The sequence below is a fragment of the Lytechinus variegatus genome, chromosome 10 (genome assembly GCF_018143015.1).
Source record: "Lytechinus variegatus isolate NC3 chromosome 10, Lvar_3.0, whole genome shotgun sequence".
NCBI classification, from domain to species: domain Eukaryota; kingdom Metazoa; phylum Echinodermata; class Echinoidea; order Temnopleuroida; family Toxopneustidae; genus Lytechinus; species Lytechinus variegatus.
In genome coordinates this window covers 25,665,630-25,693,240 of record NC_054749.1, presented here as the reverse complement: position 1 = coordinate 25,693,240, position 27,611 = coordinate 25,665,630, and the positions used below count along the sequence as shown (strand labels likewise).

The 27,611-nt window shown below is 36.1% G+C and overlaps 4 protein-coding genes and 1 long non-coding RNA gene across 10 annotated transcripts in view; 2 read left to right on the top strand and 3 right to left on the bottom strand.

Annotated features, from left to right (window-relative positions):
* Positions 1–420, bottom strand: part of LOC121423132 (putative sodium-coupled neutral amino acid transporter 10) — a 41,061-nt gene extending 40,641 nt beyond the window's left edge. For 2 of the 4 annotated variants that reach the window (XM_041618426.1, XM_041618429.1), the window contains exon 1: positions 318–420. The gene's annotated coding sequence lies outside the window, so the exon portion shown is untranslated. The remainder of the gene's footprint in view (positions 1–317) is intronic. The other 2 variants (XM_041618428.1, XM_041618427.1) reach the window with 2 other exon arrangements.
* Positions 190–6,344, top strand: LOC121423133 (pantetheinase-like). 2 transcript variants are annotated; one of them, XM_041618431.1, is made up of 3 exons: positions 190–290; positions 3,794–4,023; positions 4,492–6,344. In XM_041618431.1, exons 2-3 carry the CDS (start codon positions 3,811–3,813, stop codon positions 5,938–5,940), a joined length of 1,662 nt encoding a protein of 553 aa, XP_041474365.1. In that variant the 5' UTR covers positions 190–290; positions 3,794–3,810; the 3' UTR covers positions 5,941–6,344. The 2 variants fall into 2 exon arrangements, with proteins under 2 accessions (XP_041474365.1, XP_041474364.1); XM_041618430.1 differs by lacking the exon at positions 190–290 and adding an exon at positions 568–689.
* A 2,912-nt stretch (positions 6,345–9,256) lies between these two features.
* On the bottom strand, positions 9,257–11,235 carry LOC121423134. Its single transcript, XR_005971241.1, has 2 exons — positions 10,239–11,235; positions 9,257–10,067 (listed from the first exon to the last, which is right to left on the bottom strand). It is a non-coding gene; the product is annotated as an uncharacterized LOC121423134 (long non-coding RNA).
* A 4,830-nt stretch (positions 11,236–16,065) lies between these two features.
* LOC121422690 (GPI inositol-deacylase-like) overlaps positions 16,066–27,611 on the bottom strand; it is a 40,302-nt gene continuing 28,756 nt past the window's right edge. The window contains exons 15-18 of the mRNA XM_041617856.1: positions 19,427–19,520; positions 17,475–17,571; positions 16,881–17,054; positions 16,066–16,297 (exon numbers count right to left, since the gene is read on the bottom strand). Of these exons, the coding sequence (XP_041473790.1) occupies positions 16,066–16,297; positions 16,881–17,054; positions 17,475–17,571; positions 19,427–19,520 (597 nt within the window). The remainder of the gene's footprint in view (positions 16,298–16,880; positions 17,055–17,474; positions 17,572–19,426; positions 19,521–27,611) is intronic.
* On the top strand, positions 22,368–26,526 carry LOC121423131. Of its 2 annotated transcripts, none has more exons than XM_041618425.1 (2): positions 22,368–23,121; positions 23,684–26,526. In XM_041618425.1, exon 2 carries the CDS (start codon positions 24,361–24,363, stop codon positions 25,627–25,629), a length of 1,269 nt encoding a protein of 422 aa, XP_041474359.1. In that variant the 5' UTR covers positions 22,368–23,121; positions 23,684–24,360; the 3' UTR covers positions 25,630–26,526. The 2 variants fall into 2 exon arrangements, with proteins under 2 accessions (XP_041474359.1, XP_041474358.1); XM_041618424.1 differs by having other exon boundaries at positions 23,662–26,526.

Here is a 27,611-nt window from a genome sequence, read left to right as displayed (position 1 = left end):
CTAATGTACATTTCCTCCTTCCCCTTCAGGAATTCTTTCCCAGATCTGGCCTAGGCCAAGGCAAACACAACAATAGAGTCTAGGGCTCTAGGCCTAACCGTTCATTCATTTTTAAGCTAGCCGAGATTTTAGACACACATGGAATTACATTGATGGGACTAGACAAAAATCTATTCATCATGAATTTCATGCTGTTGACTTAATCCGAACCCTCCGCCTTCTTCGATGCATTATTGGCTAAAACTACAATAATGATCACTAAGCTATTAAAAAGGCACTAATTGAAATCTGTAATTGACATATTCTCAAATTCTTACGCTTTTATCAAATACCGTTGTGATTAGTTGACGTGTCAATAAAGTGATAAAACCGATGACGGCTGCTACATCCACGTCCAATCTTGTTTTTACGTGGCAAGGCAAAACGCATGCGCAGATATGCAATCGCTCGCAGCGCTAGCGCAGTTGCATTTGGCTACTTCGGCGCGGCGAGATTCCCAAGCCGACAGTTCAGCGTAAAACGAAAGTGTTTACCCGTCGGACGCCCAGCGCTGGACTGACAAGTCGGACGTTGGTGTATTGTCGGTGTTAAAAAAGCACAGTCAATCAGAATCCCGCAGGAAAAACAACAACCTATGTTTGAATGTGGAAAACGAATTGGCACAGACGAGGAAGACTTTGTTGTATGTTGTGAGTATTACCAGTTTTGACAGCAAAATGCCAACCTCATTGCATTGCATGGACATTGGTGGTGGTGGGGGAGGGGGGGGGAGGGGGGGGGAGGTGGGCGGTCCCTAGTATGGCTACCTTTTGCTTGCGAGCATTATTTATGGGCACATGATTTGGGGGAGGGGCTAGGACTGAGTCAGTGGCCTAGTGTGGAACCTCGACCTGTTCCTGAAAGTTACTAAAACTACAACAAACGTACAACTATTAATTAATCATAACCCGGGAAGGGGGGGGGGGAAACTCGACCAAAAAAGTAGGAAGTTTATGTATGGTTGGAACTACCCCTTATCGACCACCTAATCTTCTAAGCATCGTATCTGCGAAAATATTCATCAATTTTACCCAGTTTTCGTCTCATTTGTGCAGAAAATTAAGCAGATCAGATTCCCATGTTTCGCACGGCGACTCCGATTCGATCCGCGTATATATCGACGAACAACGAATACGACGATTTTACATTTGCTCATTTGCACCCATCTTTTGAAACCGACCACCCGCGATACACTAAGTTTACGGCCGATTCTTGTCGCGGTGGCGAAGAATTTTAACTCTTCCAAATCAGTTCTATGATGTCAACATGCTAAATGATCGTCTCACTACTTCCATTGCGAGCTCCGGTACATGATTCGACGATTGACGACGGAAATTTGTTCTAAAGCCGTTTCCTATCGGATTTCTTGGTTTTTCAGCGGGGTTTGGGTCTGGTCAATACAATTTTGATTAATTCTACTCAATTTATACTTTTTGTTGCTTCCTTTTTTCTCGTAAAATCGATTTTTACCGTTTCTATGGACACTGCGCCTACTCTCCCGCGCGTATCGTTTGTAATACGCAATAATTTTAACGCGCGCAAGGTGGTCGGTTTCAAAAGAGGTGGTCCATATGTGGTAGTCTCACCATATGTGTTGCGGGCGAGACAAAAAACAGGGGCCTTGGAGCGGGCTTATTGTAAAAAGGAGGGTCCTCGGAACGGGCTTCAGAACTATAAATGTTTGTGAAAACGGGGGTCTTTAGGCTTGGAACAGGTCGCCTGTGCCTGCGTGTGAGTGCGTAGGCCCCTCTAAGTATGTTTATGGAACATGCACGCAGCTAGCCCGGCAACATGGGTGCCGGGTGTGCTAGCGCAGAGGCGATGGTCGGACAGCGCTCTGCGGCCGCTATTCACCAAAATTGCAGCTCATTGTAGCAGACCAATGCGACCGGAACGGCGTAACAGAAATTATGTGAAGCTAGGTTTGCCTTTGGAGCTGATATCTGTCTTCTTTTTTTTTTCTCGATAAGAAGAAAATGCTATGCTTTGGAGCAGCTTTCTTTGCTATTTTCCTCAAAGACTAGAATGCTATGCCTTGGAACAGAAATTTAAGTGTAAAAATGGGGGTCCCCTCCGTGGCACATACCCACTATGCATTATATACGGAGTGCCCCCCCCCCCCCCGGTTAATAAAATAAAGTTACATGTGAAACTACAACAAACGTTACAACTGTGTTTAATTAATCATGTTAATAACCCGGGGGGCGGGGTGGGGGTACTCGACCAAAAAAGTAGTATAGGTTTATGTATGTGCTGCGGGCGAGACAAAAAACGGGGCCTTGGAGCAGGCTTATTGTAAAAAGGAGGGTCCTCGAAACGGGCTTCGGAACTACAAATGTTTGTGAAAACAGGGGTCTTTAGGCTTGGAACAGGTCGCCTGTGGCTGTGTGTGAGTGCGTAGGCATCCCTAAGTATGTTTATGGAACTTGCATGCAGCTAGCCCGGCGGAATGGGCGCCGGGTGTGCTAGCGCAGAGGTGATGGTCAGACAGTGCTCTGCGGCCGCTTTTCACCAAAATTGCAGCTCATTGTAGCAGATCAATGCGACCGGAATGGCCTAACGGAAATTATGTGAAGCTAGCTTTGGAGCGGATTTCTTTTTTTTTCTTGATAAGAAGAAAATGCTATGCTTTGGAGCGGCTTTCTTTGCTCTTTTTCTCAAAGACTAGAATGCTATGCCTTGGAATAGAAATTTGAGTGTAAAAATGGGGGTCCCCTCGGCGGCACATACCCACTATGCATTATATACTGAGTGCCCCAACCCCCCCCCCCCCCGGTTAATAAAAACTTGTTCCAAATCAAATTTATTATTATAAAGAAAGCCAAAATTTACGAACTGATGTAATTTCATGTATTCTAGATCTATCCCAGGTAGCTCTGGCTGGCTTCATGGTCCGGAGCCCAGGACTCGTCCGTGTAATATTAGGCAGAGGATACTCTCCAAAATGGGGTCGCAATAGCATCCCAAATGAAAGTGGAAAAAAAAAAAATTCTGCACTTATTTTGATTATATGGATGAAATACTATTGTGACACAGAATCCTGAAATCCAGGCACAAACTTGATTCTCAAAAAAAGGAAAAGTTCTGTCTCGTTCATTCTCCTTTCAAAATTTAAAACAAAATGACCGATCGATACCGAGAAAGAATGCGACATGGCGGTTTAACTTTTCAATTTTTTGAGGGTCCAGTTTGTGCCTCGATGTCACGATAGACCTTCATCCATATAATCGAAGTAAGTGCATAATTTATATTTTCCCCTTTTAGATGGAGTGCTATTGCGACCCCATTCTACCCCCATTTTGGAGAGTACCCATGTCTGCCTAGTATTACACAGACGAGTCCTGGGCTCCAGCTTTTCATCTTAGTCCCTTCTGCAGTCCTTGCAAACGCGATAACTTCAGTTTAACTTAACCTAGGCTCTTATAATTTGGTATGTATGATACTAGCATGAATCCTATGAAGCCTAGTGATCTTCAGGTCAAACGGTCAAGGTCACAATGACATGTTTTCATCTTTCCCTTCTGAAGTCCTTGTAAATGAGATAACTTTAGTTTAAAGTTAACATAGGCTCATATAATTTGGTTTGTATGATACCAGCATGGATCCCACGAAGCCTAATGATATTTAGTTCAAAAGGTCAAGTAGTTGCTACCTTTCAATTTTCTTGCTTGACCAATAACTCCATTTTCCGTGTTACAGGCGGGCGTATTATGTGCTCACCCTTACGACACTCTTGTTCATGTTTCTTTTCCAGAGACACTTCCAATCAAGATGTCGCTCTGGAAAGTATGTCTAGCAATGTTCTTGACTTTGGTCTTAGTCATGTGTGCTTCACCTGTCACCAGAGCAGACTACACAGCAGCAGTGGTTGAATACAAGGCTATATCCTGGCTCCTACCCATGGTGAACGAGGAACAGGCCCTCGCGATCATTGAACTCAATCTGGATGCCTTGAATGTCCATGCTTCTGAAGCCGTTTCTCAGGTGGGAGCAATAATAGTAGAACTGAAGTCAAATTAAATGTTAAAAGTGGCCAATTTTTTTTTAATTTACTCACTATTCAATCGCACCCCCCCCAAAAAAAAAAAAGAGAGAAGAAAACATCAGCAGCTTATTGAAAATCAATGATTATTGTACTGTGATAATTAGTTGACCAATTAATTATTATGGTGATGGCAGAACCCTAGTACCACCACCATCACAATCCTCACTACTACTTACAGTTTACAAACTTGAAGTCAAAAATATGAAAGAGATATTTTACAATTTAGAAGTGTCCAATAAATGTTATAAGGATGTTTAATGGTAAAAGCTGTAATTTTTTTTAAGACAAAGTTCCTGCATACTGTACATTAGAGATATCATATTTATAAAAGAATGGTTTCATTGTCTCATTATGTTAATACTGTTTCATATTCATTATATTTTTATATTCATTGTTTTTTTTTTCAGGGAGCAGATATATTGGTCTTTCCTGAATATGGGATCACAGGCTTTGTTGAGGAAGAGAGGGACTATGTTGTTCCATTTCTTGAAACTGTGGGAGATCCACCATCTCTTCGATCAAATGCATACATTCCCTGTCAAGATAAACACAGCAGCAAGACTTTCATTCAATACAAGCTAAGTTGTATTGCCCAAAAGCATAACATCACCATTGTTGCCAATTTGATGACTGTCCAAAGTTGTGATAACAAAACCGACCCTCGGTGCCCTCCTGATGGGCGTTATCAGTACAACACCGATGTTGCTTTCTCCAGTGAAGGTGAACTGGTAGCAAAGTACCACAAGGAGAATCTCTACTCAGGAGAAGCCAAGGTATTCAATCCTGGATACAACCAAACAGATGTGGCAGCATTCAGAACGAGCTTCGGCTATTTTGGTCTTTTCACCTGCTTTGACATCCTCTTCCCATATCCTGCGGAGCGACTGGTCGGGAAGCTAGGTGTGGACACCATGGTGTTTCCGACAGCCTGGATGAATGAGCTGCCATTGCTGAACGCGGTAGAGTATCAACAATCCTGGAGCATGAGTTACGGGGTCAGTCTCCTAGCTGCTAATCAACACTACCCATTCGCTCAGATGACCGGCAGTGGGATTTTCTCACCAACGGCTGGTGCTATTAATTACACCTACGATATGGAGTCATTCTTGGGGAGAATGCTGGTGGCAAGGGTCAAGAATACCTATCAGGGGTCAGCTCAAAGGCAGTTTGTCCACCTGGAAGACTATCGAAAGTCAAAACACTCCAGAGGAAATGGCAAATATTCAACTGGAACCGATGGAGGCATAAATTCTGGTCTACTTTCTGGCATTCAAAAAGATACTACTAATACCAACAATAAAGAAGAGAAATTCAATAATATTCTAAGTAAAAATGAGTCTTCAGCTAGTTCTTTAGTGGGAAATGGGAGGCCAGTTCCTAAATATTTTGTCTCAAAGCTCAATGATGACCCATACAACCTCACACTGCTTCATGGCACTCAAGGTCATGCCTCAGTCAGCAACAACAACATATCCTGCACTGTTGACTTTGGTCGTAATTCTGACTCCGCACTGTATGCTCTGGGAGCATTTGATGGTCTGCACACGGTAAACGGTGACTATTACGTTCAATGCTGCAGCCTGGTACGCTGCAAGTCCGACTCTGATCCGTACCAGTGTGGAGCCGAAACGAGTGACGCAACAACAGTCTTTCAGGACTTTACGCTGAGTATGAAGGGACAGACTAAACAAACGCGGATCTTTCCCGTAGTGGTGACCTCCGGTGTAAGACTACCCGTGGTGGGTAAGGAATGGAATCACTCTGAGAAGATGGATCAGGTATGGAGTAATGGAGGATCATTGAAGGAACCTCTGTTGGCAGCAAACATCTTTGGTAGGTGGTACCAAAATGACTGAAATTAAGCAATGTTGGGTAATAATATAGGTAGACAGGAATAACCGTCTTTTCTGGGAATTTATATAAATGAAAAATCCTGGCATATTACTACCATCCCCAGAAACAGATGTACTATGTGAGTGTAGCAAACTTAGTTCAGTAGACAACTGATGGTACTGAGACTGAAGCTTTTGGTCTGAGTAATGGGAATCCAAGAATCATTATTATTGAGCTTGACAATTCTGTGATGTAATTGGGTGGTATGACTTACACCAAATAATCTTAACAAATCTGATCTAGTTAATAGCTTATTTTTAACCTTAACTTATCTTTTAAGGAGTACATCAAGATAGATTTTGGTTGTTTTGGTGTACAAATATGGAAGGAGGATAGGGGGTAATAGCATTGCTTAGAAATTTGAACTGAAGAGAGTTAAGTCAAATATTCTAAAATAAAACTACCAATTGAATGCTACCAATTGATTTCCAGGCCTCAATAAAACATTTTTTTAGAGTACTTTGTCAAAGTACAATATTATGTGTGTTTGAAATTCTGGAACTATAATATTGAAAAAAAAAGAGAAAAACCAACAAGCTTGTATGGAGCAAGTACAAATAATGCCATAAGAATGATATATTAGTAATTACAAAATAAAATGAAGATAAATAACATTTTCAAAAATTGGAACATGTTTCAAGGGGTTAACATTTTAAGCAAATGTATATGATTGCCATGATCCATGGAGAATGAATATAACATTTGCAGTAGCTTTAGTTAGTGATGTAGTGTTAAAAATATTCTATATGAGTACTTTTTGTATTTGTCTTTCAGCTTTCACCCAGGGTTTGATTAATGTCTTTGAACTTTCTTCAGATTTAATGGAATGCTAACTAGACAGTACTAATTATGTAAATTTTATATGGAATTTGTATTGAGATTTTTGGGGTAGCATCAATACATTGATCATCACTTTCAATGGTGCAACATGGAGAATATAAAACATCATTATTACCCCCCAAAAAAATTTATTTCAGTGTGCAAAGAGTTATTTCATCATTTTATTTTATGTATAGTTGATTCATAACTTTTAATAGTACCATGATTTATGAAATTTAAAGCAGCTGATTCTGATAATTATACATGTAGCAATGAATGATTGTGCCTTTTTTTATATTGATAACATTTGAAAAGATCTTTTCAAATCATGATTGATTATTGACAATTGTATATAGACTTGCTAAATGTCCTACAAGTTAATGTTTTCATTAACACGTGCCTCCTGGGGAGGCCGGGTTTCACCATTATTTTTCATCTAGCAAGTTATCAGATCTGACAACTTTCCTTGTTTTTGATTGGCTGTGAAACACTGTTTCTATGGTAACTGTCAGATAAAACAGGACTTGTTCAACTAGTCCTTCCATGAAATGTTCCTCTTAAATGAAAAGATTTAAAGTAATTATTGCTGAATTTTGTGTAGTTTTTATTAGAATTGCAATAGTAGAAGAATATATAAAAGTGATGTCTTGCTCTAGATAGGAATGTCAGCAATTATGCAAAGCTTTTTTTTGTGATTTATTTGAATACATGTTGATAATAATGTGGTGTTTATATAAAAGTGAAGCTAACTAATCTGAAATATATCTTATTTTTATTTTGTAAGGTAATGCATACATGCCTGTTGTTGGAAATCGTTGCTTGTTGACTGTGTTTACATTTAATGTGTATTCATAAAATCATGCATTTGTCGAAATAAAAACCATGTGAAATGAATTTTGTGATCATATATTGGAATCTATGTATTCATGAATAGATTGATGTGAATTTTAGCATGTTTGTTATTTCATATGAAATACCAAATGTATGTATCTGTGTTTAATCTATCAATCATTATACTGTATGTTCATTTTTGTGTGTGAAATTAACAGAACTTCGATATATTGTAATCAAACTGCATACGTAATTACCCAAATTTCTACCAATCCATAGATTAAGATTGTGCATTGACCGACCATCTCTGACAGAGGTGGTACATGTAAGTCCTTGGATTATATTCATTGCCCTCTAAATCAATAGATTGGTAGAAGATGGAAAATGTAACTTCTGATGGTTTCCATGACGAAGAACAGTGTAGTACGTTTCACGGTACATCATGTATCTTTCTTGGGCAAATGTTGGTACTGAAAAGGACCACCCAAATTCGATGTTTCGACAAGTGTGTTCTTGTCGTCTTCAGGAGAAGACGACAAGAACACACTTCTGAAGATGACAAGAACTGTCGAAATGTCGAGATTGGGTGGTCCTTTTCAGTACCAACACTTGCCCAAGAAAGATACATGGTGTACCGTGAAACCTACTACACGAGAAGCTGGAACATTTTATTATTTCCTATCTCTCACTGTGAGACTCAGTTGTGTCCAAAAAAGATTTTGTGAAACAATGTGACAACTCTGATATCTAGTTTAGCAACTTATATGAAATGTGTATCTTTACAATAAAGTTCATACATCAACAATTCTGTATTTAAAGAATAAAATTTATCAAAATATAATTATACTTTAGATTTTTTTGTGTATTTTCTAAATCAGTAATCCAATTACAACTTGATGGCTTTGTAGATATTCTTTATCAGAAAATGAATAAATGTGAGTTATACAATCATGGAATTTCGTATGCATCTTTGAAATACCTAATGGCAGGCTGTATGGGGTTGGGTATAATGATGATCATTAAAGGTGTAGATTCTAAATTTGATATTATGCAGAAATCAATTACTGGAAACCCAGAGTTTACAAGTTAGTCAACTTTAAGTTTCAAAATAATACCCATTACAAAGTTCATCTTTCCAGTCTGAATTCAAACTTGGTGAATAAATTACACAAACATATAATAGAGTACCGAAGGGTGACATCATCAATTTGTCATTTTTGCATTTCACTATACTTTTGATACACTAGCATGATGAAATACCTCCATAATAAAAGTTTGGGGGAATCAGTCCATGGGGGCCCCAAGATATGACCTCATGAATACATAATTAGCCAGACATAAGTTGTGTATTATTGGCCTCATTCATAATATTAGACCTGTCCAATAATACATTGATTTGGATGGGGTGACTTATGAGGTCCTATCTTGACCCCTAATGGAAAGATTTCCATCAAATTTTGGTTGTGTATTTTTAATCATGCTCTGTTGAAATATGTTTTCAAGCATTCTAAAATGCAAAAAAAAAATTGAGATGTCATCAATTCAGTACTTTATTGTAAACACCACAATACTCTATTGGACTATGAATGAAAAAAAAAACGACAAATGATTTCCAGTTTTTAAAATTGCATATAATTGTATTTCTTATTTCATAAATCAACAACATTCCATATTTCCCAGGTAGACATGAATTCACTATCAATCATTTGAAATACATACATCCAGCATTGATAATTCCATTTTATACATATAAAGGCAGCTAATTTTGCAGTTCTAATTTGAATACACCTTACTGTATTCATGAAACCATCTCAAACAAATTGGTAGTACATTCCAAGCACAACATTCTCTCCAAAAATTTTGAAATAATGTACAGTTGGCAATTGCATATTTGAAATGACTATGGTGGGCTATTTAGATATCACAAGTTAGGTCAAAGATGCTGACTAACCACTATAAATTTTCGTATCTTGTCATTACTGGTCACATCCAAATAATAGATCATTATACTTCTTTATTGGTACCTCCTCACCATAAGACAATATAATACAAAGTATAAACTACACTTGCTTTGTCCGAAGTCTCTTAAGTGCTCTACAATAATCCAGCATATTCATGTTGGCTTTTGATAGCAGAGTAGCTGCTACAATGATTCATATTTTTGTCTTCAAATGTAGACCGCTGTAAGTGGCACATTAAGAACTAAAGCCCAAAGTCCTCTAGAAACTATAATAGTACTAATTCCCTGAGATCAATTTGAGGGATATAGTAAGATGAATTTCAGAGCTCTTCTGTGTTTTGATATATCCAGAAACCTAAGAAGTTGATAATTTGATTAAATGTACTACAAACATTTCCAAGCAAGGAAAACATTAAGAGTCACATTTGAATTATATGGTATTTACTATTCACTAACATTGAGGAAAGTGAACAGTAATACCTCGGTCATATTTGCCCTACAAAGCCCGTACATTGAGTCGAAAACAGCCGTTATAGTTATTCTTATTTAAACCACCTATTATGTAGCTGGTACAAAAATGTTGACTTGAAACGGCCGTTTTCGACTCGCCGTATGGCTGCCGTAGAGCAAATGTGACCGAGGTATTAGTACTTCATGAATAAGGATTTAATTTCATCTACATGTATAGCTGCATTGCACATACAAGGAATAATATTCTGTTGCTTTCTTGGGCATAGTAAATTGTTTAACAGGCATGGTTATAAAAATTGACTCAATTTTCAACCAGTCAAATTACAGGATCCTTATACATATATAAATTATTATTATAATATCAATCACATAAACTTCCTAATCACAAGAATCCTGAAAACGGAATGATTTACGGCATGTTGAGCAAGGCTTTGCATATACAAAAAAAGAAAGAAGAAAACAAATTGACAACCGGTACATCAGCATATGATAACCTGTAGAGTGCTCAAGGTGCATAAAGAGCTAAGGAGATTTTTGAGAATTTTTTTATCAGACCCAATAGAGAAACCTTTTTAATTTGCATAAAATCATGCATTCCAATCGCTATTATGATGTATGAAATTCACGTCTGTTTTTTTCATAACGTCTCTGCCATAAAAACAATCTATCCTACTTCTATCTGAAAGTCAAAAGCACACTTTTACCACTTCAAACAACCTTTTGGCAAACTACTGATATAGCTTTCTAGTTTTGGTCAAAACAGATCTAGATCATTAAAAACAATATTGCAAATGCTTAAATTCGGATACATCTTTTGTCACAAATTTATATATCACTATAAATCTACTGGCTCAAAACATGCTGGTAAGATATTAATTCTGGCAATTAATTCATCTTGACAAAAATGCCAATTGTTACATATCTCTCTCTTGCTCTCTCTCTCTCTCTTGGAAAAGGGGGAGGGGTGTAATATTCTGTACTGTTTTCTCGAAATTGTGTAACTCCATATTTATCGCCGGAAAATGATATAGATTTTTGTTTTCATTTACTGCGATTACAACCAATTTCAGGGATAAGTTACCTTTAAACATCATGGCCTTTAACAGAGCTGCCAACCTGAACAAGAACATTTCAGTATTTTCAAGGCTGAAAATCAGTATTTTGGTGAGGAAATTAGTATTTTCACAGGAATACCATAGGACAATATGTAAAACTTTAGAAATCAGTATTTTGCATGAAACCATCAGAATTCTTCTCGATTTTCAGTACTAAATACTGAAAATCAGTACTACTTGGCAGCTCTGCTTTAAGTATTAACCAAGTGAATCCTTTTTGGTTTGGTTAAACATGGCTTGATTGCTGAACTTATAATAGTTTATTTGCATTTCCCTGAGGATCACAGGAAGAACGTCTTGTAAATTGAATAAGAATGGGTAAAACTATACACAAAGAAAAATTTATAAAATGCATGCAGCATAGATAAGAAAAAAAATCTTTAACAAAGGACTAAGGGGTGTCGTTGCATAGTGACATCCCTTATTCCTTTGGAAAAGACTTGAGTAGACACATTAATTTAACATATATTCAGGGTAACAAAAATGAATAAGCATTTGCTGTCAAGCAGGAATGTTTTCAATATTGGATTAATGAATCGTTAGATTGTCTTAAAAACAACTTTGATATGACTTGCCATGAAAGAGGCGGTAATAGTTTAAGGATCATATGTTATGTAACACAAAGGTTAGCAATTGATCATATTTTATTTTAATGATTTATTGTATATTATTGTTAATGTAATAAATCATAAAACATCATCCTTCAATCAATTACTAACCTATATATGTGATACAGGCCCGGGTAAGTAAAGGTAAATCTAATCTTATATAAACTTACATATCAAACACATAAAAGATAATTATTGTTTTACACAAAAAATAACTATTGTTTTACAAAAGCATTCATATTCTTTCATTCGGTACAATTTCAAGACAGTTTGTTATAAACTATTTGATCTACCGACACCTGCATAACTCTCCTACAGTAGTTTCAGTATTTATTGGGCAATGGAATACTTAATCCCCATTAACAGGCATCGATGTGATTCAGATTACTAGTATCAGATGTATACACTAACTTTGAATACGTTTGTGAAATATCTTTTAAAAAACCCTGGACAGGTCATTTCAATTTAGTATGACAAATGGTGATTAAACATCAACATATACACCAAGATTCAATACAAAAGCATACTGGAATATATTGCTAATGCACCAACCAAATTACTCTCAATGACATGTTAGCCCATCAAGGGCACAAATAGTAAAAAAAGAAAGAACAAAAAGGTAAAGATTTTGAAATGAAAAGATGCTTTTATCACCCCATATACCCCCCCTCCCCATCTTGATCTTTCCTTATTTTTCTTCTTCCTCTCACTTTCTCTCCCTTTCCTTCTCCTCTTCCTCTTATTTCTTCCCATCCCTTCTTCCCCCCTCCCTAACCTCTCCTTCCCTCCTCTCCCTATCTCCCATCCCCTCTATAGAACCTCCCATCATCATAACATTGCTTGATTGATAGCAATCAGGAAGATAGTTGATGCAAGTAGATATGAGAGGCGATACATGGCGTCGGATGCATACAGAAGGGTAACCAACGTGAAGCCATACACGACCCAAGAGAAAGCACGGGTGAAGACTCTGTAACAAAGGATATAGATAGCTAGAATTAGGGAATATCTGACCATTTAAATATTTGAAATTATTTACTTCTTAAGAATATAAATTTTGAATGAAATCTTTTAAAAAGCTGTTCACCTTTTTCCAAAGAAAAGGGATTGAAGTTATTTGTGAAAGATTGCAACTGATGACTGTTATAAGCCACACACAACCTACATGTACATTCACATTTAATCGTCGTTCATAGTCTTTGGTAACAATTAATTTCTTATATAATTCTTCATTTTTTTATAATTCCGTTTTTATAGATCAAATAATTCTACAACAATCAAGAAAATCATTACATGGAATATCACACATAGCATTACAATATAAACAAAAAATTGAATAAAAAAGAAAAGGAATATAGGAGCGACATGAATTTCATCAAATAGAGATTAATAAAAATAACTATGAACATTAACAGGAAAATACAGCTCAAATCTCCATTTGTGGAAATGAAGAGTTAGTTTACCTTGCTTTTTGGCTATCCTATACACTGTTTTTCAAAGCGGTCCATCGGTCTCCACCGAAAAATTACAGGCAGTCACCGGTAAAAATAATGTAATGGCTCAGCCCTAATCCCAGTATAAACCAAATAATTCAGGTGAAAGTGTGTAGATCTCCATACTCTTTTTCTAATACACATTAATTGAAAATGAAGTATACATTTTCTAAAGCTGAACATGAAGAAAATAAACTTACCCATTCTTTGGAATGGTGTATGCTGGATCTAGTAGTACAGTCAAAGCTGCTATGACTACTAGGGTGGGGTAGAGGGCTGGATCTCTCTCAAGGTTGTATATCTCATGCCTAATTAAAGAATAAGTTACATTTTATGAAATACATTAAAATAATTGTAATAGTACCTCATTCTTCAATTTGGTGATATTTAATTACATAAATTACACAAGGTTAGTTTAGGTTATGTTACGTTACATTACATTACATTAAATTCAATTCATTTGTTGTGATGCATTCTTTAAAAAACATAACAAGTGGAATGCCTCTGGCCGTCTCACCTGCATCACGCGATTCAACATAGCAGCATTGCTGAAAATCATACTGAAATCATACTGAAATCATGCTGAAATCATACTTTGTGATAAATGGAGGATATCAACATTTCAATAATATATTTATTATATCAGTTTTATATACTGAGATAAAAGTCAACAATATTCTGAAGGATGAGTTTTAGCACGATACATGTACATCACAAGGCCCATTAAGAGAAACAAGTGGAATGCCTCTGGCCGTCTCACCTGCATCACGCAGTTCAATATAGCAGCAGTGCTGACTTTGAAAACTACTATAACTCGCACAAGATGTTCAGTGATACTTGGTTACTCTCATTTCCACGTTTTATGAACTAGACCAATACACTTACAGAGATAGGATGATAATTCAACAAATAACCCCAATGTGGCCAAAATTCATTGACCTCACATGACCTTTGACCTTGATCATGTGACCTGAAACTTGCACAGGATATTCAGTGATACTTGATTACTCTTATGTCCAAGTTTCAAAAGTCAGATCAATAAACTTGCAAAGTTATGATGGTAATTCAACAGATAACTCATTTAGCCAAAGTTCATTGACCTTTGACCTTGGTCATGTGACCTAAAATGTGCACAGGATGTTCAGTGATACTTGATTACTCTTATGTCCAAGATTTATGAACTAGACCAACATACTTTCAAAGTTATGATGGTAATTCAACAAATACCCCCAATTCGGCCAAAGTTCATTGACCCTAAATGACCTTTGACCTTGATCATGTGACCTGAAACTTGCACAGGATGTTCAGTGATACTTAATTACTATTATGTCTAAGTTTCATGAATCAGATCCAAAAACTTTTATAGTTTTGATCGTAATTCAACAGTTACCCACAAATTGGCCAAAGTTCATTGACCCTAAATGACCTTTGACCTTGGTCATGTGACATGAAACTCATGCAGGATGTTTGGTGATACATGATTGACCTTATGGCCAAGTTTTATTAACTAGGTCCATATACTTTCTAAGTTATGACGTCATTTCAAAAACTTAACCTCAGGTTAAGATTTGATGTTGACGCCACCGTCGCCGCCGCCGTCGGAAAAGCGGCGCCTATAGTCTCACTCTGCTTCGCAGGTGAGACAAAAACTGTTCTCGGACTCTTGACAAATGAATATAAGTGTACTGTAATCAAACAGAAGAAGTTGAATATGAATACTTACTGCATGTTCTTCACCCAGAAGGCGAGGGACGGTATATTGAGGAGAGCCAAGAGAAGGGTGAGGATCATGACAGCAAAATGAAAATAAAGAGTCTTTTGGGCCACATCTAACGGTGAAGGCGTAGACGTGTCTGTGGTACTGGCTGCTGACTTGTCTTCCTGAGATTTGGTATCACTCTCTTTCTCCTTCCCATCTTTGTCCTTTTCATTGGCATCCTTAGGCTGAATATTGAGAGGATCAGAAAATAGTGAAATTAACATTTTGATTACAGAATAATGCACCGGTAATCATAATAGGAATTGTACCTGGAAAATGTGGTTTTAGTAGTTTAGGAGTTCAACTCGCCTATTATTCAGATAATTAATCATATTGAAAATACCTATGTGCTACATTCCAGAATGGAATGGTATTTCTTTTGTTGCTGTTTTTTTTTTTGTTTAAGGAATTCTGTCACTGTCCCATGACTTTCTGTTCCTGTGCCAGTTACAGAATTCCTTGCTTTCTATTTAACGTCACATAATCTAATTTATTCGTACTACATTATTTATCTGGATTTTTCAGTATTCTCTGGCTCGCCGCACTGGTGCTGTGGCGCGGATTCGCTAAATCTGTTGTTATGCGCATCTGCAGTGGTGTGGGCGTGCTAGAGAATGCTGAAAATTGGTGGAATTGTATAATGTCATTTTTGTACTGATTATTTATGTATGTATTTTGTATGTAATGTTGAATAAGTGTTGTCATGTAAATTTTAATGCCAGCGGAGGCCGAATTTCTGTGTTTTTACAGACAATAAATATTTGAATCTTGAATCTTGAATTATTTTCTATTTTTTTCAGAGATATTATGTCTGCAAGTGATGATAACCTTTATTTTTATTTTTACTTTTATTTATTTATTGAATTTATTTATCTATTTTTTTAGGGGGAATGGGCTTTTCAGCATCCCTCCCCCTCTTTCTTGTAAATCATTAATCCAAATGCTGACTATAGAATGAAGTTGCATTCTTGAATATTGTCTATTCTTTGTCTAGTCTTTGTTGGATGGGTTCAAAGAAAATTAAAATAAATATTATCTTCCAAATAGGTAATGAGTACATACCAGATTGAGGCATCCTTTCAAGACATTCACCCTCGCCTGGAGTGCGATGACCTTGAGTAAATACAGCACAACCAAAAGCACAAGAACCACAGCCCCACAGGAGCCTACACAGACAGCCATGAGACCCCCTAAGATTGCATAGAGGAACAGAGAGTACCCAAGGCTACCGGTATAAGGGGCGCTGTCTACATTGATACTGGTTCTGAAAGAGTAAGAAATGAAAATAATTTCCATTTTCAGATACTAGGAATGTACAAATTGGAAAGATAGGATTGAAGACGATACAATATGAACTCTATATGCAAGAAAATTTCAATGTCACGTCTATTGTGAGAATGCTAGCATCCCGGAAATGTATCCACAATAATATGGGAAGATCTGTAAAACAGAGTTTAAAAAAATACATGTACAGTAGGTTGTTTGTGTGTTCAATAATGTTATATTTCTCAGGAGGTGCAAGCTACTGTAATAGAGGTACATGCAGCCACCTATAAATGTAATCATGCTATGGAATTTGAATAAAAAGTCATATATCGCAGGAGGGTATTTTCATTCCCGTACACATTCCTTTTTCTTCACAAGCTACCAATTAAATCAGGAAAGGAAGCAATTATTATTGCTATAAAGATAATCAAAAAGACAAGACCAATATCCTAAACTCTGGTTTAATTTAAAGAAAAGTGAACTTGAAGAACACAAGAATGTATACAGAATTTTGACATGTTTGGCCTTCCATAGTATACAAAATTTTCAGAGAATGGACGGATTTCAGAGTTATTTCCTACCCTTTGAAGAGAGAGAGAAGTTTTCCAAAGAAAAGAACATCCAGCTCCATCAGTGCAGTTATGATGGTCAAGATCACATAACCAAAGATAAAGAATAAGATCGGTAGTACTGCAAAGTTTATACCCTGGTCATCCAATATTTTAAAATTATCAGCCTCTGCGAGAGGAGTGTATCTGCAAAAAATAAATATATACATGATTTGTTTTCTATAAAGAAGAAAAAAAAACATGAAAGATGAAATACATCCACACCTTTTGAAAATGATCTAAATAATGGGGGGGGGGGTGTTTGGTGTCTTTTTTTTTAAAGAAATTTACTGATGCAATTATTAGATGTTAGAACACATATACTTTGATATAGGAATGTAAAGTCTTCCTCTTTTTTTTGGGGGGGGGGCCAAGGTCACAAATGCTTTGAACAATGAAGTATCTTCATTTCACTCTTTTTCTTCAAGTTACATTGTTCTAAGAACATTATGAAAGAAAGTGTATAAAACTTTTAAGAAAATATTGATGCACATGTGAAGATCCAACAGAGATAAATACAAATGTCTACTATGCATATTAAGATATCATGCCCATGTAGCTACTTACACATGTGGAATGATTTTTCTCAAAATGGAAACAAATGGAACAACAATGTATGGCTTGCAATGTGTGGACTGTGTTGTAATGAAAGACTCAACAGGTTCTGAAAAGGAAACAAAAAAGAGAAATGTGAATTTTACAAACCTTCAAAAATTTGGATTTTCAAAAAGCTTTCCATTATATATTCATTCTCAAATCTATTCATTCAAAAAAAAAATCAGGATATAATCTTTGTTTCTGGCGTTCTGATATCCACTCACTAAATTTAAAAACAATAAGTATTTGAGGGCCACATAAAATATTACCAAAAGGACACTAGATATCCAACAAGTGGAATGCCTCTGGCTGTCTCACCTGCATCATGCGGTTCAATATAGCAGCAGTGCTGACTTTGAATACTACTCTAACTCGCACAAGATGTTCAGTGATACATGGTTACTCTTATGTCCACTTTTTATGAACTAGACCAATAAACTTACAGAGATATGATGGTTATTCAACAAAAAACCCCAACATGGCCAAAGTTCATTGACCTAACATGACCTTTGACCTTGATCATGTGACCTGAAACTCGAACAGGATGTTCAGTGATACTTGATTACTCTTATGTACAAGTTTCATGAATCAGATCCATAAACTTTCAAAGTTATGATGGTAATTCAACAGATACCCCCAATTCGGCCAAAGTTCATTGACCTTTGACCTTGGTCATGTGACCTGAAATGCGCACAGGATGTTCAGTGATACTTGATTACTCTAATGTCCAAGTTTCATGAACTAGACCAATAAACTTTCAAAGTTATGATGGTAATTCAACAGATACCCCTGATTCGGCCAAAGTTCATTGACCCTAAATGACCTTTGACCTTAATCATGAGACCTGAAACTTGCACAAAATTTTCAGTGATGCTTGATTACTATGTCCAAGTTTCATGAATCAGATCCATAAACTTTCAAAGTTATGATGGGAATTCAGCAGATATCCCCAGTTCGGCCAAAGTTCATTGATCCTAAATGACCTTTGACCTTGGTCATGTGACGTGAAACTCAAGCAGGATGTTCAATGATACTTGATTAACCTTATGTCCAAGTTTCATGAACTAGGGTCCATATATTTTCTAAGTTATGATGACATTTCAAAAACTTAACCTCAGGTTAAGATTTCGATGTTGATTCCTCCAACATGGTCTAAGTTCATTGACCCTAAATGACCTTTGACCTTGGTCATGTGACATGAAACTCTAATAGGATGTTCAGTAATACTTGATTAAGCTTATGGCCAAGTTTTATTAACTAGGTCCATATACTTTCTAAGTTATGACGTCATTTCAAAAACTTAACCTCAGGTTAAGATTTGATGTTGACGCCGCCGCCGTCGCGGACGGAAAAGCGGCGCCTACAGTCTCACTATGCTTCGCAGGTGAGACAAAAACCAAATATTCAAATCAACATGGTAGATGATCCTTGTATAATTCATATTATTTACTTTTACTAAATTTTCAAATAGGCTCTATAGCCAATACAATGCTTCGGTCATAGAGTGTGTTTTTCTTGTAAGATTTCAAATTTGGTATCAAGCCCCTTCTTTTGGTAATGTTTTCACTTTTATTCCAAAATAGCCCTTTGAGCACCTAATCTATAAAATTGGTAACTGAACAATGGAAAGCAACACGCAAGGATTATATCCTAAAAGTTTTCAACCTATTTCATGCTTAAGAAAGGGTCTTATAAAACAAAGACAAAAATATTCAGATATTTTATTTGATTGGGCACCCAATCAAAATAAATTTTGATGTCAAATTTGTAATTTATCCAATGAAACACAAATATATTTCACATTCTTTACATTATATCTGTCTTAGGGCACACAATTTCATTTCATAGAGTAATGAATTGAAATAGTTACATGCACTTTGGGGGTAATTACTAAAACTAAAGATAGGATTGAAGAATCTTACTCTTTGTTGCAAGGTTGCTCAAAATAAATGAGACAGTCAGGAGAGCTACATCCACCACAAAGCTGGGCAGCAGGGCACCATGGAAACGCATCAACTAAAAAACAATATAAAAAATTCATAGATAAAATATAGAGACTTTAAATGAATATGAAATCACAAATAAAATGTAAACAAACATTATAATTAACAAAATGAAAATAGCTAATAAGGCACATAAAGCATGTTTCTATATGCCAATCTTTTCTTTTATTATTAATTGCTTTGAATCTACTCATTTCATATTCACGTTTCTCTTGATCTATGTTTGTTCCTGGATATGCCATCTGTATCAATTGTATGTTGTCCTGTATCATGTTTGTTTTATAGAACAAAGTTTCATGACTGTTTTATCTTAATAATTTCATTTATCAATAAAAGGCAATTCATCAAAAAATGAATTATATACAGACAACATACTAAAACTGAAGTTCATCATCCAATTAGTGTTTGATGACTTTTGATATTATACCATATGAGTAAAAAAAAACTGTACACCTCGCAAATCCCCAATTCAAGGAAAAATATGCCATGAACACACGATTATTATATATGGCCTGAAAGACTATGTTTCCCCAATAATTTGATACAATATTTATGTGGTATGTGTTAATTAATGCTTGGAAGATTAGGAGGTATTCTTTGCAGCAATGTAAATTCTGATTTGCGCCAAAGTAAGGCATGACTGCATTGAATGAATCGAGAGGTCAATGATGTCATCATCCTGCATGAGTTTAATAGTCAACATATTTGCAAACTCCTTTTCAATGAAATTAACTTGAAAAGTGTTTTTAAACAATCGCAATGTTAATTATTGAAAGGTGTTTTGAAATGGGTGTTAATGCAACTCTTGTAGGATTATGCCATTGATCTCTCGATTCATTCATTGCAGTCATGCCTTACTTTGGTGCAAATCGAAATTTATATTGCTGCAAAGAATACCTCCTAATCATCCAAGCATTAATTAACACATACCACATAAATATTTTATCAAATTATTGGGGAAACATACTCTTTCAGGCCATATATAATAATCATGTGTTCATGACATATTTTCCTTTAAATTATGGATTAATGAGGTGTCATTTTCTTTTTTACTCACATGGTATATTCCACTGAATATAGTTACAGCTCATGGGATGTTTAATGCAACAAGTCAATGATAATACAATTACTAGCATAAACAGTAAATGAGTTCTCCACCATCAGGTATAATCTTTCTCTCCATTAGTCTTTAGCACATGTTCTCTCATTACCCAATTGTTATTCACAACATTGTCATAGTGTAATTGGAAAAGCAAGCATCCAATCTAAACGGCCATTTTATTGTCATCAAACATTAAACAAGAAGATCAAACATGATGACATCCACAGGGCTTTTATCAAGTAAACCTCACTCTTATACCACATTTATCCAGGGGCAATTATCTAAACATTCATGAGAAGGGACCCTGATTCACAAAGAGTTACTTTGCATTTATGGTCATTACCATGGTAACAGGGCCCAGCAACCAACAACAATCAGGGTTACAATGGTATTTACCATAACTGTGGAAGCATTGGTATGACAATTTGTTCGCAGATTCATAAGTAACTATTGGTCTACTAATAATAGTCTGTATCTTTGTCTTTTTCGAGACAAGTTACTCAGCTCATTTTGCCATACATGTATGTAAATATTTCCATTGTACTATTCACTTATTGCTTAACCACTTGTTTTAGGTATTCATTGTTTGTTCCTAGTTATTAGTGTGATTTGTTTTTCTCCTTTTCGACTGTTTATACTTAATTTGTTCTTTTTTGATATGGACCTCTGCATATGCAGCTGTGTCTGGAATAAAGTCTTGAATTGAATTGAATTGCAAATTTACCATAGTTTTAAGGGCTCATTTCATTTTTAAAAAATATGTTACAATAACAAATTTGCTATTTATTGCTATTTATTTGCTATTTATTGTTTAAAGCTACCTATTTTTTTTAGTTAATTGGCTGATAGCAAAGTTGTTATAGAAAATGTGCATAATTGTGGGTATAACAAGTCTTTATAAAATGGGACCATGTTCTACTTCCTACCAGAAATCATAGTATATTCACTTTTGAGTGTGTGTGTGTCTGTGTCAGTCTCAATTCGACAATAGGGATGGAAGTCAAATAACTGATGTGTTTATTTGTTTTCTGTGTCTCTTGTTAGACAGAATTACTTGCAATTGCATAATTTGGGAAACCCTACCAGTAAAGCTTAAGGAAGTAAAGCATAAAAAAACAGATCAGCAAGAGCAACGGTCAAAGACTTCTTCAACAATTTATCAGAACAGCTATCAATTACAGCAAGTAAAATGGTCAACAAGCCCCCCCCCAGAAAAAAAAACTATTAAAAAGATCATTATTAAATATTGTCTATATTTATATAATACTAGTTTACACTGTGCATAAAGGAGATATTTACATGTGCATGTCTGTATTTGCCTCTGACACTCTCTCTCTCTTTCCTTTTCCCCCTCTCTATACCTCTTGCTTATAAAGCTCTTTACACAAACTTCATGGTGACATTGCATTGAAAACCCATCCGAAGTACTTATATGATTTCACTCATTACAGAAGACTGCAACCCTTCAACTTTGTGAAAACCCATTTCCCCATTGAGCAAGTACAAAAAAAAAGAAATGGAAACTAATGGTTAGAGATAGAAACATTGGAGAGCATTGCTGTTATAAACTCAACAGAGATCTGTGTCTTCATATCATCTCGTTAATTGAAGAAGAAAAGCCATTTTTTATAAGATTTAAAAGCTAATAGAAAATTTCAGGGTAAAAAGAAAAGAACACAAAATCCTGGATGTATTGTTTTGTCTTCCCGTCATGATAAAGTAGTGGGGAAACTCCGTGAGAGCTTTCATAAAACAAAGTAAAAAAACAAAATGTTAGTGACTTTCACCGACAGCTGTTATAAGCTACTGAAATCCTTGTATTTGATTGGCTCGGGACAGATTTGTAAGTGAAAATCACTGGCAAGATGTTTCATAATACACTTTGGTCTTCTTGACCAGTCATCTTAAACCTATTTCCTTAAGCTGTTTTGTCCTGATTTATCAATACACTATGCCCCCCAATAACAGCGGGAGGGGATAACAGCCTCCAAATTTACAGGTTATGTTTCTTATAAAGCTTGCATATAGGACTGGTAGTCCTATATTCAAATATTTCTGTCATTCCTATTTTTCCATCCTGAATTATCAGTGCACTTTTAAGTGGGAGGGGAAAAGGGACAGCCCGCAGCCTATTGGTTATAGTAATTATAAAGGCTTGCATATAACTGTGAAATCAAAGCAAGAGACGCTAATGTGCTCACTCAACTGAAAACTTTCCCTTATTGAGACGTGATTTGTTTGCTCGGGCAAACACACAGCATAGAGCCAGAAGGGGCTGTTATGGCGCTTGAAATGGTGACAGAAATAGCTTGAATAATCAGTGTTTCTTTGGATGAAGTATTTATATCGCCACTGGGTAGCGCCCTGGTGACAATTGGACATCTCGAGGAGGGGATTAAACACAATGAACCAAGAGGGATTTGATAGCTCAACATTTCAGAGGGACTGTGGAAACTACAAGTAGAGTTGAGTCTGCCAATTGATCTGTTGACTGGTTACCTATCAATTAATGGTGAGTACTTCTATGTTTATGAGTTATGATTTCTCTCTGCAACACATGACAAACATCTACAGGGTGACTTAACTTGCAAAGAAATTAGAATAGTATTTACTTTAAAAAAAACAACAGGATGGAATGATTGTACAATTCAATCATTTGAAAACTGATGTTTGACTAGCATAAGAAAACTTTAGTTTCCTTGGCTACATGAAAGCAATAGTTTTTATTTGTATTTCATCAGAGAAAACCTAATTGGTCTCCTTGGCTACATGGAAGCAATAGTTTCTTATTTGTATTCAATTAAAAGAAAACCTTCTATTTCCTTGACTATATGAAAGCAATAGGTTTTATTTGTATTTCATTTGTTTCTTTGCCAAAAATCAAATAAATAAATTGATACCAAAATAAGTAAATAAAACAAAATTCATAGAAGAAGTAACAGTATGAATGCTACTTATCTATCTTGCTAACAACAGCAAATTATAAAATATATGCTTACATGTATATTCATACTTTATATCATGTTTCCTTGATCTCTTCATTATGTTCTAGGTACTGTTCTTTTTTAAACCAGGGACAGACTCAATTACACTACTGCATAGATTTAAGAGAGAGATTGAGTGAGAAACTAGGAAAGATTTACGACGATGGCCAGCACCTCCATCAATCTCACCAGGTTGTAAATGTTGATCTACAGCAAGACAGAAGGAACATTCATGTAAACATAAAAGCTATGTTGTATGACAGTTCAGGAAGTAGTAAATTCTTTACTGTTGGAAGGCCTTCTTTTGCAAACAGAGGAATGTTTTAGATATAGTAAACACATGAGATGATCCTATCACTATGGGAACAATTGTTGGGAGAACCATATCCACGCAAGTTGACTTTAACTTTGATCCAGAGGTGATTAAAGACTTGACAAGGAAGGGAGCGCCATTCTACTTTTGATCAAACCTTCAAGAATACATATCTTTAATTTAAAGCAGTCATTTCGATGACTCTGTTTTGTGAAATAAGAGCTAATTACAAACAATGAATGGATGTGATAGAAATGGATCTTAAAGTCTTTATTATGGAACCACTGGATGAATTCCTTGTTGACATGCAAAGCTGAACTTTGAAGCCATTAGAAGAGATTAACTTGTGAAACATGTACAAATATTTCTGAAATGTTTGTTTTGCACAGTGATTGCTACAAATTACTACTCTTGTAACCTTTTGTTAGACAACAAAGACTGATAAGAAATCGAAATGGCTGCTATAAAAGAGGAGAGCGATGAAGACGTAGAATCATTAACCGAGTCAGAGTTGTATTCCGTTGTGAGTGACTCTGACACATCTATAGAGTTTGCGTGTAATCAGTCGTTGCCTCCGATTAGGAATAATCAGGGTAAAAACCACAAGAATGAAATTGAAAAGGATACTGGTGTTTTCAGTACTTTGACTTCAGCAGGTGTTAGTCGGTTTCCAATTGGACGAAGAGCAAGCTGTCCAGCTATCATGGGTTGGGACAGGGACCATCTGAAGTACCTGGTTGCAGGCTGCAAGCCACTGCCAGATCCGGTGGTGTCCCGAGCCTACCAATCACTTCTCAGCCACAAAGAGCCTATCCTCAAACAAAATAAGTCAAAAGAGAAACGGCTTCTCTCCTACTATGACTATGTGCCTAGCCGGAAGGTGTACAGTGAGCGGGATCAGGTTGAGAGGGAGCAGAGTCGAGATATGCTGAAGTGGGAGCTGATGATCGAAGAGCGGAGGAAGCATCAAGAGGCAATAGCCATGGAAAAAGAATTGATGGGTGATGACTACGATGACCAACAGAATGGGGATAAAGAGGAAGAGGAAGAACTTGAAGACATCATGCTGAAGAGGCGGTTACGACGGCTGCATGTCACCGACAGTGCCTACCAGGGATTCTTTCCACAGATGGACCTCTACGACTTTGGCCAGATGGAGAAAGAGCGACAACGGCAGGCTCAAGCCAACAGCATGCGAGGTAAAGGGAGATTACAGAGGAGAGGCAGTGAAAACCATCTGAAGCGCAGAGACAGCAAACCAGGACTCAATGGACAACATAACCAGAATGGCCAAAGAACTGAACGACAGTTAAGCAGAAGAGAGTCTATCGCTCATGACCTCAACCAAAACTCCAACCCTAAGAGACTAGAAAGGACAAACACGCAAACTAAAATAAATGCATTGATCCCAAGCCAGCCCACTCACCATCATCGTTTTGTAAGCAGTGCACAGCCTCAGATGACACAAAACAAAGCAGGAACGCAGGAAATGCAGTATCATGTCTTGACGGCCATGAGGCCACGTTTCCCCGAAGTACGAAGGACCACTAGCGGAATAACAGACACTCCTTTGGCACAAGCAAAACTGAGACAGTCCGATCCAACTACAGCTCCAGCATCAACAAAGTTTAGGAGGAAACGTTCAATGTCACTTGGAAATCCATCTGTGCTTGCACCTTTAAGACTGGCTGAGCCTGTCTTACAAGCTCAAGAGCTGAAGTAATTTTAGAGGAACTTCATCGCAGAAGTTGCTTCATTGGCTTGTAAATTCTTGTATAAAATATGCCCAATATATTCTAAATGCGACCTGCAACCCCAAAACCAACAATAAGTCACTTGGGAAGGTTCCCTGTAAATACCCCAAAGTAATTTCGTTTTCAAAAAGTAGAAAAAAAAGAAAATTACATACGTATCTAATCTGACAGATTTATTTTTCTTCTTCTTATTGTCAAAATAAGAGATGAGATATAAGAATTTCTCTGAGACACCATTTTTTCCTGACCTATTGGATATCTCATGCTCGAACCAACCCCAAGTTTCAACCCCTGTATTCTTCTTATTCTTTGAAGCTTTATTAACTGTATTTCTTCTACAATCAATCAAGTCTTTTTGTAGCTTTTTTTATCAATTTTTACAAGCTATACATTATTTTTACAAGCTCAAGAAATATCTCAAATTTTATCTTGAGTAACTTATTGTTTGTTTAGGGATGGCAGGTCACGTTTAATGTCATATATATTTGCTATAATATACACAACGCATGCAGTATATTTTTTATTATATTCTAAAATTCATAATTGGCATGTTACTGTTGAGTGGTTTGAGTACGGTACCCAGTACATGCAACAAAATATTATTTCATTTTATATATTACTGCCATGCTGCTAGAAATGTAAGTGCAATTTCAGATACAATTATGCTTTAAGGGTGCTCCAGGTTGAAAATATATAAAATAAACAGAATAAAATGGAACAAACCAACTGCTGAAAATTTCATTGAGTTCTGATAAAAATGAAAGAAGTTATTGAAATCTAAATGTTTGGCAGAATGTTACCACCTTCCCTTTCCTTATTTTACCAGTACCATGAAATCATAATTATTTTATATTTTCATAAACAAGTGACTATGTGTAAAGTGTTTCTATCATTGATCATCTCAGGCAGTATATCAGCAGTTGACCCTACAGTTACTTTAATGGAGGAAACTAAAAATAATCATATCTTATTTTAAAAATGCAAAAAGAATAAATGGGGATATGAAATTGCATATTCTTGAAGACATGCATAAAACTGTTACATAAAAATATTTGAAATTTCATAACTTTGTAATTCCTCTTCCGATTTTTAGGAGATCTTCAGTGTTTTGTTTCATAATCTGCTCAAGTCATAACTTCCAGTCACAAAATTACATAGAAAGCTGGAAACTGGTTTTCTTAATATTATCAACATCTTGCACCATATATTCTGACTAATTTGGGGCCTGTTTCATAAAGGACTTGCAACTGTTATAACTTTGCCATTATGGCAACTACCATGGACACCTTGATTATGATTGGCTGCTGAGCCCTGTTACCACGGTAATTGCCATTATGGCAAAGGCACAACAGTTGCAAATCCTTTATGAAACGGGCCCCAGAACATGGGTCTGGAACGAATCCATTCAAACCTGGAATCAGATTTGAATCAAATTAAATTGTCCACAAAAATAGTTGTTTTTGATGGCCTATAATCTGACATCTATTATTTGGATCGTTTCATGGCATGGTCATTGTATTTCTTATAGCAAGATAGATGGCTTGTAGTCACACAAGAAATTTGCTGATTAATCATCTAGTCATTTTGAAATGAATAATTTTCCTAAACTTTGAGATATGTGTGCTGGTTTGAATTAATGTCAACCCACTGATTTAAAAGAGATTTTCGAACTACAGGTAATCTGTGCTTCAGTCAAATTTTTTTTCATTGATCATATATATACTTTCTATTCCAACTGAGCTGCAACTGGAATATATCAATTATTGTCCTTCATTTTATGATAGACATCATCTACTTATTCGGTCAATTTACTTGTCAACTTATTGTTATTTGAGTAATGTCCTCTGTACTATACAATATCAATAACTGGTAGACTGGTACACAATCTATTGCACAGAACAGATCATGCAAGTAACAAACACTCAGAGAGTTGCATAAATTTTACAAATCT